Genomic DNA, 18,130 nt, shown 5'->3' with positions numbered 1-18,130 from the left:
TGTTCTCCAATATAAGATGTTTTTGTATACCGACCTGAGATTGTGTTCATGCTTAAATGTTTATTTTATTAAAATAATATCAAACTATTTACATGACTGACATTAGTGTAATAACGCATTATTTTTGTTTTAAATGTTCTGGCCAAAATGCGTTTTGATCAGATAAATGATTTTATTAAACTTTTTTATAAATGTATCCTCAAATGTGCTTGTTCAATGCACGAGAACAGGCCTCATTCGTTTGTGCAAGACTGCGTCATTCAACAAAGTATGAAACTAGACCGAGCCTGTGAAACATACCTGTACAGCCGTATAATCTTTTTATCTATACTATCTCTTCCATCTAGTTACATACAGCAAACACATGCTGACTCAAAGAACGTTTTCAAGATGTAGAAGTATCATTTTTCATAGATACACTAAAAAATTTTGGGTCAAATATGGACAAACCCAGCTGTTGGGTTATATTTTTACATTACATTTTAACCCAACGTTTGGGTTTGTCCATATTTTACCCAAAATTGGGTTGAAACAACCCAGCATTTTTTAGTGTATGATTATTCCTGCCTCCATTTCCATTTGACATAAAAGTCATGAAAGATTAGTGTTTAGGACAAATGGAATTTACCATTGGCGTATACCAATGAAAAAAGATGTATGCTACAATGTTTCAAACAAACCATGAACGGGCGTTTGTTGCAAAGTGGTTATAACAGTATAGTTAATATATTTATATATTGTAATGACTTTCATGGATTATTTGCAAAACCAAATAAACTTAATATTTTAGTGTCTGGTGGAAGCTAAAACATGCTCAGTGGGAATATTATGTAAATCAGGAAGTATTACTTGCCAGTTTAATCATAATAGTAATAATAAACAGAATATGTTGCCTGTATTTCCCCTTAATGGTAAATGAACAAACCGAGAATTATTTCCAAAAAAGTTTAATGTGCATGCTGGAGCAACATATAAACACCAATCTTATTATGCATTTTTTTCTATAATGTCTGAAAGGAATACAAGGCATTTATTTAATACAAAGGGAAATTGGGTGTCACTGCGGTTAGGAGGCTTCACATGGAGTTACAACTATAGTCAGAGTTAAACACAAAACACAGTAATATTAAGTGCCGTGTAAAACGAATGACTGAAACTAACGTTGTTCTCTGTCACCTCGTTGTCAATAACAATTTAAACTGATGACAGCAAAAGTTTATTTAACATTGGTTCAATCAAATGTTTCAAGGTGAAATAAAAAGAAAATGTGTACCAAGGCCTCCCAGACAGCCTCTACTGGAGGTTGTGGATCATCTCTTCTTTGGCAATGAGATGAGTGGTTTTGTTGACCAGAGACATGAGAGAGTTCAGTTTTTGAGACCAGTCATTCAGAAGATCGTTAGGGTCTTTAGGCCTTTGGAAATTAATGATACCAGCGAGGCGGTCCACTTTCGCATAGATGGTCTTATTGACCACCAGGTTTGATAAGAACTCCTCTGATTCCTACAAGAATGACAAACATGCAAGATGAATACTTCAACATTTATTGAAATATTAAAATGCTTAAAATTCTGATGAGTTATTATTAAGAGCGGGTGGGAGAGGGACATTACAGCATTAAAAACAAATTGATAGCCTTAATTCAATAATGTAATGCACCATTAAATAAATTATCACTGTGACTGAAAAATCCCTCAAACCAAGCAAAAAGCAACATCAAAAAAAGTTATTTTATTTAATGACAGAACTCACATCAATTGAGAGGTCAAGCAGTCCTGCCATTCTCCCCATTGTGATGCTTGTGTAATACTTTGCCATTATTCTGATGTTCTGGAAATGGACAGAAAAACAATATAAATTAGCAATTGAATGACAAAAAAGCAAATAGCTAAAAAAAACCTAGATAAGTTCACTCATTTATTCACTTTCACTCATACAGTAGGGAGAGAACAAGTATTTGATACACTGTCGATTTTGCAGGTTTTCCCACTTACAAAGCATGTAGAAGTCTGTCATTTGTATCATATGTACACTTTAACTGTGAGTGACAGAATCTAAAACAAAAATCCAGAAAGTCACATTGTATAATTTTTAAGTTATTAATTGGTATTTTATTGCATGACATAAGTATTTGATACATCAGAAAAGCAGAACTTAATATTTGGTACAGAAACCTTTTTTGCAATTACAGAGATCATGCGTTTCCTGTAGTTCTTGACCAGGTTTGCACACACTGCAGCAGGGATTTTGGCCTCATACAGACCTTCTCCAGATCCTTCAGGTTTCGGGGCTGTCGCAGGGCAATACGGACTTTCAGCTCCCTCCAAATATTTTCTATTGGGTTCAGGTCTGGAGACTGGCTAGGCCACTATAGATGCTTCTTACACAGTGTGTTTCGGGTTGTTGTCATGCTTGAAGACCCAGCCACGACCCATCTTCAATGCTCTTACTGAGGGAAGGAGGTTGTTGGCCAAGACCTCGCGATACATGGCCCCATCCATCCTCCCCTCATTACGGTGCAGTCGTCCTGTCCCCTTTGCAGAAAAGCATCCCCAAAGAATGATGTTTCCACCTCCATGCTTCACGGTTGGGATGGTGTTCTTGGGGTTGTACTCATCCTTCTTCCTCCAAACACGGCGAGTGGAGTTTAGACCAAAAAGCTCTATTTTTGTCTCATCAGACCACATGACCTTCTCCCATTCCTTCTCTGGATCATCCAGATGGTCATTGGTAAACTTCAGACGGGTCTGGACATGCGCTGGCTTGAGCAGGGGGACCTTGCGTGTGCTGCAGGATTTTAATCCATGACGACGTAGTGTGTTACTAATGGTTTTCTTTGAGACTGTGGTCCCAGCTCTCTTCAGGTCATTGACCAGGTCCTGCCGTGTAGTTCTTGGTCTGATCCCTCACCTTCCTCATGATCATTGATGCCCCACGAGGTGAAATCTTGCATGGTGCCCCAGACCGAGGGAGATTGACCGTCATCTTGAACTTCCATTTTCTAATAATTGCGCCAACAGTTGTTGCCTTCTCACCAAGCTGCTTGCCTATTGTCCTGTAGCCCATCCCAGCCTTGTGCAGGTCTACGATTTTATCCCTGATGTCCTTACACAGCTCTCTGGTCTTGGCCATTGTGGAGAGGTTAGAGTCTGTTTGATTGAGTGTGTGGACAGGTGTCTTTTATACAGGTAACGTGTTCGAACAGGTGCAGTTAATACAGGTAATGAGTGGAGAACAGGAGGGCTTCTTAAAGAAAAACTAACAGGTCTGTGAGAGCCAGAATTATTACTGGTTGGTAGGTGATCAAATACTTATGCCATGCAATAAAATGTAAATCAATTATTTAAAAATCATACAATGTGATTTTCTGGATTTTTGTTTTAGATTCCGTCTCTCACAGTTGAAGAGTACTAACTATGATAAAAATGAGAGACCTCTACATGCTTTGTAAGTAGGAAAACCTGCAAAATCAGCAGTGTTTCAAATACTTGTTCGCCCCACTGTAAGTTCACTCATTTAGATACTATTTAAATGACTCGCATGACTACACAGGGCGAACAAACATACAGTTCAATTCATGCAGAAGATACGAGATCATTCCGGTTTCCCTTTTTTCACCATAAATTGATTACGTTGTCTGGGCAAAACCACTTGATCAAAACTCCATTCACAACCTATCATTCTTCAATGTCTTGGTATAATGTTAACCAAATTTGATGACAATGAATTCCCTAGGAGGATCCCCTACAATGAATTCCTTCATTTAGAAGTTCACCAGTGCAGGAGAAAACTAAAGAAATAGAAAAAAAAGTACAAAAAGAAAACAAAACAGGAAAGATTTGCTATTTTTGGCTAAACCAAATGGCCCAAGTTCGCAACAGTGCTCAGAATGTAAATCCACAATCAAAACTGAAATCCTTTTTAGCCAGCAAACCTATTCTGTTCTACCATGTTCTTTTTTAGAGAGAGAAGAGTTTCTCCTTATAACCCTTCACAGATTGATGGACAGCAACAATTTCTTCTCTAAGATCATTGTTGATGTATTTCCTTACAAAGGATATGTAAAATAATAGAATTCAGAGAGGGTGCACTTTATTTTGTATCAATACAAGTAACAAACAATGTACTACATTACAAGTTTATGTACTACATTAAAAAAAAAGTTCACCAGATTTATGAGAAGCCAAAAAAGAAGACTATTTAAGTCAGGTATGCTTAATCCAGTTCCTGAAGATCTACCTTTCATCGAAGATTAGCTCTAAACCTAATCAAATTCACTTGAACCAGCCATGTAAGATATTCAGGAACACTTGATAATTACAAACAAGTGTGTTGGGACAGGGTTGGAACTGAACTGCATTAAAGGCTCATGGTGGTTTACTGTAAAAATAAAAGCTTGGTGTTTTAACATCAAAATTAATAAATTAAGACATTATTAAATTTAAATTAATTTATATTATTAAAGGGACTACATGTATAAACGGCATTTCATGTATTAATCGCCAGTGTGGGAACAGCTTGTAACAAAACTTTAAAAAATTAGATCTTCCCCGACATCCTAGTTTTTGAAACGTTTTTCAGACGTTTTTCCCAGGAAAATCAAAAGAATATGACAACGTGCGCTTATGAGAGTCTCTCTTCCATTCTATGACACAGGAAACAAATGCTTATACAATATTCAGAGCCATTCAGTTCTGTAACGTCAAAGTGTCATGCAAAGGAAAGGTATTAAAACAAACTATAGTTTCACATAGCCAGAACTACATAGTCTATAGTCTCAAATATACTTATATAACCAGGGCTTGACATTAACTTTTTGCTCAACAGCCACTGTTGCTTTCTAGTGGTTTTCCAAAATTACTAGCCACTTATTTTCACTGACAAAATTGTAGCAATCGATACCATGGGGAAAAACTGCCAAACATAATTTTATCTCATAAATTGGCAGTATATTAGGCAGCTGTCACGTTAAAACCTGACACGGGCCCATTATACTGTTACATATGCGTTGAAACATAACTGACATGAACACAAAATAATGTCAAAATGCCTGTCTTAGCGAGTGTGTATTTGACTGTTTAAGCAAAATAAGTAGAGAAAAAGTACTCAATTTAGTACTGAGGTGGCTTTAGTAAAAAGGGGATGTGTGTCAACTCGATGTCGGAAAGATGAGAGAGCGAGAAAGCGCAGTTGGTATCATTTATCTATTCTGCGAAAAATTAGTATTGGAAGCGTTTTAGATATTTCAGTATCGGTATGTATCGAAAATCTAAGTTTTTGACAATATTGCTCTTAGTTTATTATTTCGTTGACACATTCATCTAACTGTCGCTGTCAGCACAGTGTACGGCCTCTGGATGTTCATTAACTGTATAATCACTGCAAAAGTATTTCCAACTTCTTTTTACTTCCAAGCACGAGTAATAAGTTGTAATAAAGTGGTACATTTTGGGGGGTTTTGCGCAAACAAACGCTTGTGTCGCTTCATAAAATTTAAGTTAAACCACTGAAGTCAAACGGATTAATGATGTCTTTCCTACTACAGTTCTGGACCTTGAATGTAGTAGTTGCGTAGCTCCCAATGGAGGGACAGAATGCAAATTTGTGTTCTGAAGACACGAGGATAAGTAATTAATGACAGAATTAAACATGTTGGGTGAACTAACCCTTTAAAAACCTCAGTGACCTTTCTTTGTAATGGCATGGAAGAGAGCAACCAGTACAACACTTTATAATCCTCCTTTTGTGAAAAAGTCATGGGTTTTGTCAAACAACAACTAATGAAAAATTTCCTTTGGAGTGAATTATTCTTTTAAGAGAGTCACATGAACATATGTAAACAATTTATAATAAAGAAAAACTTGGTTTCACGTATCAGCAAAAATAAGTCTTACTCACATGTTCTACCACTCTATTTTTCAGGTCCTTCCATCTCTTTTCCCCCTCTTCCGAGTAGGTGAAGACATCAGTGTCAGGAGTTTCCATGGAACCCTCCCTCAGTTCCTTTCCATAATCCTCCACTACAGATGACCAGCGCATCAGCTCCATGGTGGTGAATTGTTTCAGGAGATCCCTGCCAGGGAGGAATGAAAAAAGATAAACACCTCCACCTGAAGTTACTATTATGCTTGTGGCTGGCTGACTGCTGAAACATATCTCTGAACTCTTGCAGAAAACTTTGTTTGTTTAGGCTCATTTACCTGTATTTGGGTATTTCCTCCAGTTTCTTGTCAAGGCTGATTCGATGAACTAAATCAGACTGTTCATTGTCATAAGGAGCCAAAATCACGTAGAGGACCACACTCTTGAGAGCCTAAAAGATACATGAGACCTTTTCAGTTTTAAAAAGCACTAGATTGCAAAGAAGTGACTGTGGCTATGTTTTAATTCAAGTTGTGAATTTATCTTGTGGGAAAAATTTGAATAAATCGCATAAAACATTTGCGAATAAAGCAGCAAATTGTATGTATTCAAGAGAACAAAATCGTCCCTTCCTAGGAAATTGGTGCAAAATATCTGTAATAAAAATGGAAGTTTCTGCAATCGAGGAAGCCACTGTGGTTCCTTTTTCCTACATTATACTTGCGTCTCAGAGCGTGTAGATGAAACAATAAAAAAGGTGTCATGCTATCTTGCATTCGGATGCCTGGTGTTTGGGAATGCAATCATGAGGGAGAATTTCCCAAAATGCGGATAAAATTACGTGGATTGAAACATAGCTAGCGTTTCTTTGCATTACTAGGGTGAACAGCAAAGTTAAAAAGATAAGGCAAGGATTTAAGACAAGACAAGGTACCTGCTGCCATTTGGATGTGTCTTCTAGAATACAAGGAGTGTCATATATGGCTCGGTAATGTTTGCATATGGACAGGTAGGAGCCCTCGTGCAGATCAACTTGAATCATCAGATTGTAATATTTCAGTTTCAAATCCTAGACAAGCAAGACAAGCAAGCATTTAAGTAAATGGAAAAACTGAACGAACTTCCCACCAAGATTATAAAAAGAATCAGAGAAATACAAAGTTTCCTCAAAAAGAGGATGAAAACCTCAGTGCCCTCATCCTGGAAGAACTTAGTGTTGATCTTTTTGCTAATGATCTGTGTGCGAATGTAGTCCTTCACAGCAATGCACAGCCTCATCTGCTCCAGAATGAACTCCGCCTTCTCCTTCTTCTCCATTGAGCCATATGTCTCCACCTGCAGAGAGTGAGAGCATGAGAAATATCTGTTCAAATCAAGTGCGAAGTGTGAATGCTTCAGGTTAAACAACAAATTAAAGTAACAGCTTTTTATTTTGTAACGCCAAGATCATAAGTCATATACCGGTAAATACCTACAATTTTGTACATTAAGATACAGTTGTGTTTTGGAAGAATGACCTATGAAATTGTAAAATATGTAGTGGATCTTGAAATTCCATTGACTTTTGAGGTACCTTATTTGGGTTTAATACCCCAAAATACTACAACAACAGATTACCAATATTTGTTGAAAATAATCTTAGTTGCTTCTAATTTTGAGCACACGCAACAGGAACGAGCGCAATGGACAATGAAAATTGGCAACGTGCAGTATCACAGACCAAAACCAAAACAAACATTCCAGGCTGGAACGGCACATTTCAAAGTAAAATAACTGGCTGTAGAAGTGGTTTTCAGAGAAACGAGTATGTGAACTTAGCATGTTTCCTCAAAATATGCAAACATATGGTATTTGCATGCTTTAGTAGAGTGAAAAAGTTATATACAGCACCTTTAAATTAAAATCTAAAGCAGGGTATCTGCACATTTTTTAAAGTCAAATTTAAGGCTTTTTAAGACCTTTTTAAGACCTGAAGAAATCAAAATTAATACCGTACATTAGAGGTTTGCAATATTAACAAAAATATATCTCGATATTTTTTAAAGTTTTGTTGATAATAATTAGATGATATTTTACTGATTTTGTACTGGTACCATGGCTGGTTTAGGCCTGTTGTTGACAGCAGACTCGCAAAGATATTCATATTTAACATATTCTATCTATGCAGTGGTCAGTTCACAGTAGTGACTGAAATAAAAAAATTTATTAAGGGGCAATATTTGCCGCCTTAAATTGATTTCCAGGGGCATTTTCACCTAAATATGGAAATTATTTCTAAACGTATTTAGAAGTATGCATCACCTTTTATGTCAAATTAAATTATATTAGAATAAGACCGTACCACTGTCAAATTAAATAATTAAATAAAAAAACATCCTTGCAGTGCAGAGGTGACACAGAAGAGGCATCCAAACTGGCATTACTATATTTACACTTAATTTGCAATTGCATAAATAAAGCTATTCAATATTTAAATATGAAATTATTTATAATTTTAACATTTTAATTAAAGGGTACTTTAAATATGCAACTAAACCCGCCAGTAGGTGGCAGTAAGTCACTGTCTTAATAAGCGAGTTGTTGGAGTTTTAATCAACCGATTTGTTCAAACGGCCGATTCATTCATTGAATCAAATGATTCGTTCAAAACGCGGATTTCAGTTTTTAAAAAAAGAATCGCTGTCTGTTGGACTACAGTTTCATTATGAAATTCTCGTCGGCGAAATAAAGGGGGAAACAAACAATATTGCCATTATAAAAAGTAACACACAATGTTAACTTTATTGTTAATTTAACTGTTGTATAAAATAAATAGCACATTTGCAATTGTGTACAGGAAAACGGCACTCTTGCTCGTGATATTCTAATATAACAACATAATATGATATAAATATAATAAGACAAAAAATCATTTGGGGACATATCTATAACTGCACTGACACATCACGCAGTGAAAGCAAGCATGAGAGACAAACGCGATGTCAGCTCGCACTCGCAGTGCCTCGTACGTAGTTTAAACAATGATTACAATATCATCATAGTTCATAGACAATTCTAAGCTCAAAGAATGAACTTACTATTGAACTGACATTTACTCGTTCTCTTATCCTCTTGCGTGCAGGAGACAGAAGCAGGCTAATACGCTGCCGTAAATGACGCGAATTGTCACGTGAACAAGCAAATCCAAAGATAGATTAATAATAAAAAAAATACGTACGCTAATTAGATAGTTTTCATTTGGAAAACATTTAGATACGTCGTCAAAGTGTCATCTAAAATTTAAGACCTTTCATAGGTAAAAATAAGACTTTTCATAAGTAAAAATAAGACTTTAAAGGGGGGGTACAATGGTGTTTCATGTATTCAGAGTTGTTTACAGTGTTAAAGAGATGGATACTCATGCTAATAATGGCCAAAGTTTGAAAAGTTATTTTGAACGAATAACAGAGAATTTCTGTGCTGAAAATCATACTTCCGGGTTGCAACACGTTTCGGCTGGTTTTTTTCTATGGTAGATCTAATGACGTAGACCAGAGTGGAACTCCTTATATGAGCATTGCTCTCGGAAAAGCGCGTTCACGCACACGTCGACCAGAGGAGAGAAAGACCGCGCTCATCGACACGCTACTACTGGAAATCATCATCAGCAGCGCTAAATAGGAATGGTTGATGTCAAGAATGTCTCCAAAAAAGTGTGTTTTGGGATGTGAGGGAAAGTCTACCTTGTTCAGCTTCCCAAAGAAAGAACCCAGTGTTACTGCTGGCTCAAGCTGCTCCCGCTTGACTCTATAGCTCCGCCCACGCCCAGAATCAAGGACCTCGGCTTTTTCCGGATAGAATCGGAAAGGTGTATTTTTATTTTATAAATATGATGAAACTAAAGACTTTTTGGAGATATGAAGGACGCACTATTACTCTATAGGTACTCAAGATTAACATGAGATTGACTGAAACTAAGTATTTTACCCCCCCTTTAAGACTTTTTAAGGCCTTAAATTTTAAATATCGAATTTAAGACCTTTTAATACTTTTTAAGGATCCGCGGGGACCCTGTAAAGTAAATTAACTGCATGATTAACATTGCGCATCAGCATCACACGTCCACACGGAACGCACAAGTAGGAAACCTCGTGAATTATGGCCGTTTCACACCGGAATCGTGAGCGGCGTGTATTTTCTTTGGCGTGCATTAATCAATGAGTACATTCACACCACGAGCAGGAGCAGCACATGAGTGTCAAGCAGGAGCGTCGCGTGAGCAGCAGTGAAGTGGGGGTTTCGGCGCCGAGTTAAAGTTTAACTTTAAGTTTAAAGTCAATTAAAGTGAAAGTACACTTGATGGACAAAATAAATATGATTTCATCCCCTTCATGACCCCTTCTTTGCTATGTGCTGAATTATACAGCAGCAGGTGTCCATCCTAACATTGAATATTCCAGTTAGTTTGAGGCCTTAAAAGTATGACGACGACTCACCTGCAGTTCCTGGAGAATGGATGCAGCCTCTTTCACCTCTCCATTTTTTTCTTTGATACAGGCCAATGTTTTAGTCAGCCTGGCACGCTCAATCTCCACATATATCTGCAAAAACATTTAATATTCACTCAGCATGATTAACCCTTTAGAACCGGCTGTGTCGTTGCCGGCACATACCAGCAAGCTGTATTCATTTTACCGTTTTACCATCAAACCATTTGCACTATAAAAACCATTCAAATGACCCCTGACAGTAGACAATATGCGCTTTTCAGCAATATATGGCTTATTACGGTAATTTCATGCTTTTCGTCAGCAAATGACAGCAGTGTTTCTGGCAGAGCGGGAAGGAAGGATTTGAACAGAGAGATATGAAGCACGGTAGGTTAGAGTGTTTTGGATTGCATAAAATAATAAAAGAAACTAACAAATACATGGCGAATTAAGTGGTAGACAGCAGAAGAGGGGATTGGGATGATTTTTTATGAAACTTGCACACATGTAAGTGTGTGTATGAAAAAAAGTGTCCTAAATGAAAACTGTGCAACCAAAGGTCACAAAAAAGACTTTTATAGATGCATTATAGTTAATTTTTCAACTTTAAAGTGTTCATGATTTTTCAGGTTTTTTTCTAAATAAAAATCAATAAATTTATTCTCGTTTTTTATTTTTGTCTATTCAAATTCTATTTACAAACTCACCACACATAATAATGGTCAATAACTGTAATTTGTAGTAGAGTAGAGTGATCCAGCTTATAAGAAATATATCTGGTACAATAATCTAAAAAAAGGAGGAACTGAGACCTTTCCAGCAGTGACCGTGCGTAGCGTATCGATGAGTCGGAGTTTGATTGACAGGTCACTCTCAGCATCGACATATGTATAACATTCCTGTACCATCTTTGCAACAGCCTGTAAAGGAAAATTATGAGAATGTTAACTATATATTTAATTCTGGGAAATCAATGGTAAAACATCTTCTAACAAGTTATTTAGAATACACATATTGGAAATCAATAATATAATAATAATCAATAACACAATCAAAATAATGAGTACATACATGGTTACAGTTGCTGTACTGAACTGACGTACCAGCCCTTGTTATTAAGTTATTACATTTGCATATTCTCCAATTCTGCCCATACATTTATTTATTTATTTATATATATATATAAATAAAATAAACATTTTTATTTGGCTTCTTGACCTCAATCACTGGCTCCATGATGTTTATTGAAGTTTCCCTACCTGCTTCAACTGGCTTCTTCTCTTAGACAGTAGCATGATGTTTTCATTCAAGGCATCCCAGTCTTTAGCTTCATAGCATATCTGAACTATAGCCACCAAGATCCTGGAGGTGGACAGCATATCTGAAGCCTGGACAGAAGTGGCACAAATGCAAACAAAAAGCAGTGCACTTTAGAGTTACGAATATTGAAGCTACAATTAAACAGAGCACAGTTACACTTACAGTTCTTGTTTGCTTCTCTAGTGACAGCAGACTCTCGACGGCCTCTTGTAGTCTGCCATCCTTAAAAACAAAAACAGATTATTTTAGGGTTTCTTTGTGGCATGTTGTTTTGCTAAAGCTCATATCATTGTGCATCCAGCAGTAATTGGTTATGAAAGGTGAAAATTAGGCATGATCAGAGAAGTATCTAAGTTATGGCTAAACACCTAATCAGGTGCCTATTTTGACAGCAATTTGCTGGAAGGTTTATGTCTGCATATGAAAACAATCGTTTTTCATTAAACGCGATAGAGTGGTTCATATTAAATGAACCAATCAAATAGTTTAACGCTGAAATGATTTGATGAACGTTAGCTTTAGCACGCAGCATGACTCAGCCGCTCATTCACACTTACTCTGGCCATTTTCTCACACTCAGGCACACGCTGATCTACAGTGACACTGTAGTCAACCTCCATCTTTACTATCCGTCCATCTGATCGTTCAACTCTGTCCTCAGCCATTATTGCTACTTATAAAATGAAGAAATCGCAGTGAATCTGATAACTTCAACCCGAACAGCTCGCTGTAAATCTTCTTCTGTTTCTTCGTACAGCGCTTGTTGTATGACGGTGGACACACCAGATATTCGTGCATTACCGCCACCAACTGGACAGGAGTGTGAGGCGTCGAAACGAGAGGGAAATTATCTTTATCACGTAGGGTAGGCGGGTCAATAGTATCTTAAAATGTAGGTTATGCAATGTTTTTCACAAACACTTTTTGTTAGACTGTTTGCAACTCTCATTATACCCTGATAGCAATCAATAATATGGTCTAAATATTACAAATGTGGAAGTCTCAGCCAGGTCAGGACCAAAAATGTTTCATCCAATCATTGCATTTCATCTCACTCACCCTGCTAACTCAGACATCAGACACAGACTGTCACAGAGCGCCACAAACAAACAGCAAGTCTCCTTTTACAGTTCCTCCTGAACCAAAACAACAAGCTTATCCTAAAATGGAATTAAAATATTTTTCCCATATGAATGATCAATATATTAAATGGTACAGTAATTCAACAGTTTAATTGAAAATATACAGAATAATATATTATGTTAATATATTACAATATATTGAATAATACATAAGGAATTGCCGCTTATATATTTACTAATATATCATAATGTATGTCATTTTATATTCAGTAATACAATTCATAATATATCAATGTATATTATGTGATCAGATATGGTACTGCATGTGTAATATATTGCAGATATGTTAACTCATAAGCACACATATATAGGGAAGTAAATAATTTATTATATTTATTAACTACTTATATTATAATTTGTTCATATTTTCAAGCTAGTTAATAAAACCACAAGCACACCTGAATGTACCTAAATATTTGACCAAGACGATTATCACTGTGTGTGCAAAGGCAATATTTTAAAAATGTTGTAATCATATTCTTTAAAAAACTTAATACACAATACTAAACAGTACAGAGGGTAACATGAAAAAAGAATCTTATTGTCTTGTTCTCTGTATTGGTTATTATTGCAGAATAAAATAAAAAAAATAAAAAAAAAATTCTTAAAGGAATTTAGCCAATCGTCAATCTAACCAGGCTCTATACTCTTCAGCACAATGGTAACCCCAAAAACTCAGACATACCAGAATTTTAAATTCTAAAATAATGGAACATTAAATAGGCTACAAACAGATCTCCTCATAATAATATTGAGAAAAACACATTAAATAGCACTTAATTTTAACATTTGCTCTCCTTTAACATTGAAGCAAAGCATGCTGGGAACTAGAAATCTGTTGTAACTCATTACGTGAATGTGTGTGTACAGGGTGCGATTTGTGAAAAAAACAGAGGGGGGGATGTTTTGAAAATAGATAAAAATAGATCATAAAAATAGATCATGAGAACATGAACTTCATCACTGCATTTGGAGGACTTGTAAAATCTTTTTTCTTATTAACTGAAGTAGCCTAACGCAATATTTTTACTCTAATAGCTTATCTTTCCCCACACATATGAACTGTGATCATGCAATAGAGTTAACTTTACATCGCGATCAGTGTTGTGCATGAACGCGTTCATATTTTCGCCGAACGCTGAACTGAACGAATCACTTTTCATACAATGAACGTGAACGAGACCGGCGCTCACTCTGGCAGGAATGAGCAGCACGCGCAGTTCACATTCACGCTCATTTGAAAAGTCAGGTTTTACCAGGGCTTAATCCGACATTGGATCCGGAACCCTTTTTATTGGATCCGGCACCTCCTGTGTCACTAAAATTAATTGCCTAAATGAAAAAAAAAATTACTGTTTGTGTAGCCTAGTGTTCAATGTTTGTGACACATGACTTGCGCGCTTGTTGTACGAGTTGAGATTGCTGTTAGCCTCGATCGTTTCACTCAGGGGAAAAATGTCAAAAAGACAGGAAAGTTTGCTTAACTTTTTCAAATAGGCTACGCTGGACAGTCAGATCCCAAACAAGCAAACATCGTTTCCTCTGATCAAAAAGGAGACACGGTGGACACAGTAGCCTAGTATCGATATCTCGTTATTTCGAAATAATAAGGGGACATTCTAATCTGCATTAAGCGTTCTTATAGCCTAATGGTTTTCTATGGGAGGAAAATGCTTAACCGTTCATATTATGGGCTCATCTGATTTTTTGTAGGCTACATAGCCTATTTGTTAGGATTTTAGTATCATAATGATTAGGCTAATAAATGCACGCACAATTATCCGTGAACTTGATTTGAACAAATGCATTTCAACTTGTGTGTGCAAAATTCAGAATTAAATTAATGTGCAGAAATTTGTACAAATAGAGAGTGCTATGTAGGCCTACTATACTGTTGTAGCCATTAAAAAAGCGCGTTTCATATTTGTTAAAATATTATGTTTTTTTTTATTTATTGATTTCCATTTGATTTATGAAAAGTGAACAGCACGACCGAGTAAGATAGGATGCGCAATATGAGACATGGATCGGGTCAGACATGATTTTGACCGTTGAAGTTGAAGTTGTTATAGAAAGCCTTTCTTTAAAGTGAATTTCGTTTTGTATAAATTGTATCTTAATTTTAATACATTTTTCATCAACCAATTGCCTGGATTTAATGAATTGGCCGACGAAACAAATATAGCCTAACGGAGGCGCCCGCGCGCTCAATTGCGCACGTGAACTAGAGCACATCCTAACTTAACGAAACTCAGTGTATGCCTCACACAGACATGACAAATACACCAAATACACAAAGCTTGAAATGTCTTTAAACGAAATAATTCAAAACGAAAAAAGAAAAATGCTCTCTGATTATGTAATCGATTATAGGCTTATGTGCATTTCTCTCTATGCGCGTTCACACGGAGATGGCGATCGACACTTTTAGAGAAAACACTTGTTTATTAATAAAAAATCAATAGGCTACACGCACACATATTATTTCGAAATAACGAGATATTGTGTTGAAATAACATTATTAATAATAATAATTGCCTACATCTTTGTTAAAATAATTTAACAAATGAACGTGTTAGATATGTGAACTTAGTTCATAAAAAAAAAGAACTATGAACATGAAATAGTTCATTATCATCTGTGTGAACTGAACTTTGAGCTAGTTCTTTTTAAGTATGAACTGGCACAACACTGATCGCGATGCTGAGCTACAGTGAAATGATAGAAAAGACATGATCTGTATTAGCAATTCACCTCATTCGCGCAAACTGGATGCGCGAATGAGGCTCGCGTCTACCGCGACGCGCTAAACACCGCGCCGCAGGACCTCTAGACGCGCGTTACATTGAAATCACTCGCGCCAGACGCTCAAGAGTGAGTGAGTAATCATTTTAAAATAAAATTTACTTTAATCAAACCACGAATCCGTGATAAGTTTTGTGATCCGTCTCGCTCCTATGTAGTAGCACTATGATCACTTTGAGGGGGGGATAAATTTATCCCCACCGGGGATACAAATAATTAAGCAGAGGCAGGGATACATTGACCAGAAAGGGGGAAATCCCACGCATCCCCCCCGGCAAATCGCACCCTGTGTGTGTATATGTGTGAACAATAACCAAACATTCACATTTATATGGGAACATGTATGTGCAATATATGTACACAATAAAGGATAAAACTTTTTGAATTTTACATGTAATGCTATTTTTGTCTTCATTTATAAATATTTTATATTCATTATATAGTCATACATGGTCAATGCATATATTGCAGTATATTGAAAAATATAAGCATTACTTGCGATATATGGAAATGTATGTAATAGGCCGTGGGCCGGACCCCGAAATTGTGAATTTCACAGATCCCTGCCAAGGAACTAAGTGATTTGTTTACAGATGGCATGTAAAAATTCTTATAAGTAGTGTAATCATTGTTTCCAACGTTGATGTGTGCACATTTTATGAAGATATCGATTTAAACTCTTACATTTTTAAACGGGCAAATTTGTAGAACTACTAAATCGTAGCGTCAGAAAACGTAAACAAATCACCCGTCTCCTTGACAACCTGTCACGTCTCCCTGACAACCAACATATTTGATACAGTAACTTTGCTCGCTTTATAACGAAATCCTGCGATTTAAATAGTCTTTATATACTTTTTGTCTACACGAGCTATACTATACATTGTGCACTTACCGTCAGAAGACCTCTAACGTTATTGGTCACCCGTGACATACATAGAAATTTACATAGACCGCATTACACAACAAAGCGGGACGCGATTGACAGCCGGTGTGCGACAATATGAAGTGCTGTATACATGTTGCTTCTAGGGCAAAAAGCCCAATAACCTTATTTTCTCAAACAAGTTGGGCATCATTTGTTCAGTGTGCCCAGAAATCCAGTAGCAGTTTTAACATTAAGTGACATGGCATCTGACGCACAGAAGCCAATGGCACATGTCACTATGCGTATTGGCACATCCGGTGGCACATCCGGTCTTCATTGGCATGTGCCAGTGGATAGTGGCATGTGTCACTGACACTATTGGCATGTGCCAGTGGTGGAGTGGCATGTGTCACTGAAATCGCGACACGCTGACACTGACATGACACCTGACTGACACCGAGTCGCGGAACATGTCACCGTGTTGCGACACCTCCACTAGTGACGGACAGATTAATCGAACACCTATAGCCTACTGACGTAATTGTGGCACGAAATCCTAAATAAATTGCCTAATTTTGTGATATTTAAAATATCAATTAAACGATTTAAAGTGTATTAATATTTTTTCAAACGTGTTATTTGATATTATATCAAATATTTGTATATTTGATTATTTTAATTTCTTCTATGTAAAGCATTTTGAATTACCATTGTGTATGAAATGTGCTATATAAATAAACTTGCCTTGCCTATTTGTGTCACGTCTGTATTTGATTGGTATGTGCCACTGAATGTTTTGTAATACCAGTGCTGTACTTTATGTTGTTTATCTCGCAAAGTCACAAACTGGCCATTCTAGGAAAGACATTAAATAAATCTATCATGGCATGGGTCACTACGAATAACGCGTCCGTCACTGTAACCTTTATTTTTGCATGATGCTCCATGCACGCCAGTAGGTGTCAGTAAGTCCACACTGGCTAGCGCAAAATAACCTAAAACTTGCGACAGTTGAGGAACATCTGGCGGTGGTGGTGTATTTGTTTGCGAGAAGACGCTAGCAAAAACTAAAAAAATCAATAAAAAAAAAACTATAATCATAATCACTATAATCATTATACTCATTATAATCATAAACTATCACTATATACCACAATAATTTTGGTCAAACATGAACGGTAAGTCAAGCGATTTATTCGTCGATACTGAGGATGAGTAACTTGTCAATGTAATGTAAGCCATCGAGATAAAAATTCCCAAAAATGAAATACCCTTAAATATAAATAACGTAGAATGATGTAGATTCCATTGATTATTACATTATGTATAATATGCATGTCATGCAGTGGTATAGCCTGCTAGCTTGGCTGAGCGTAGGCCTACTTCAGTCGAATCGTAAAATGTTATATTCACATACCACTATAATTTATAAGCTATAGTTTAGAATTGTAAATATATAGTCTTATATTATAAAATATATGATTATATAAACGCAATTGTTTATTAGGTGCAGTATTGTATTGTTTTGTCCCTTAGGTCCTCAAACGTTCAAAGACCATATTAGTTTAATTAGGGCCAATGAAGGGAAAAACTGCCAGCTATGCAGACAGGTTGTGGATGGGTCAGAAGAGCACCTTGAAAAAAAGCATTTTAAATATGCTGTG

General features: G+C 36.5%; 1 protein-coding gene across 1 annotated transcript; it reads right to left on the bottom strand.

Annotated features, from left to right (window-relative positions):
• Window positions 1-931: 931 nt before the first annotated feature.
• psmd12 (proteasome 26S subunit, non-ATPase 12) lies at window positions 932-12,480 on the bottom strand. Its single transcript, XM_079629517.1, has 11 exons — window positions 12,209-12,480; window positions 11,814-11,873; window positions 11,591-11,719; window positions 11,144-11,251; window positions 10,338-10,442; window positions 7,048-7,197; window positions 6,797-6,931; window positions 6,201-6,313; window positions 5,899-6,073; window positions 1,753-1,830; window positions 932-1,503 (listed from the first exon to the last, which is right to left on the bottom strand). Exons 1-11 carry the CDS (start codon window positions 12,314-12,316, stop codon window positions 1,294-1,296), a joined length of 1,371 nt encoding a protein of 456 aa, XP_079485643.1. The 5' UTR covers window positions 12,317-12,480; the 3' UTR covers window positions 932-1,293.
• Between the last annotated feature and the right edge of the window lie 5,650 nt (window positions 12,481-18,130).

The sequence above is a fragment of the Phoxinus phoxinus genome (assembly GCF_949152265.1).
Source record: "Phoxinus phoxinus genome assembly, chromosome: 11".
In the NCBI taxonomy this organism is placed as follows: domain Eukaryota; kingdom Metazoa; phylum Chordata; class Actinopteri; order Cypriniformes; family Leuciscidae; genus Phoxinus; species Phoxinus phoxinus.
Note: the sequence above shows the minus strand (reverse complement) of the source record. Positions and strands in the feature narration are given on the sequence as shown.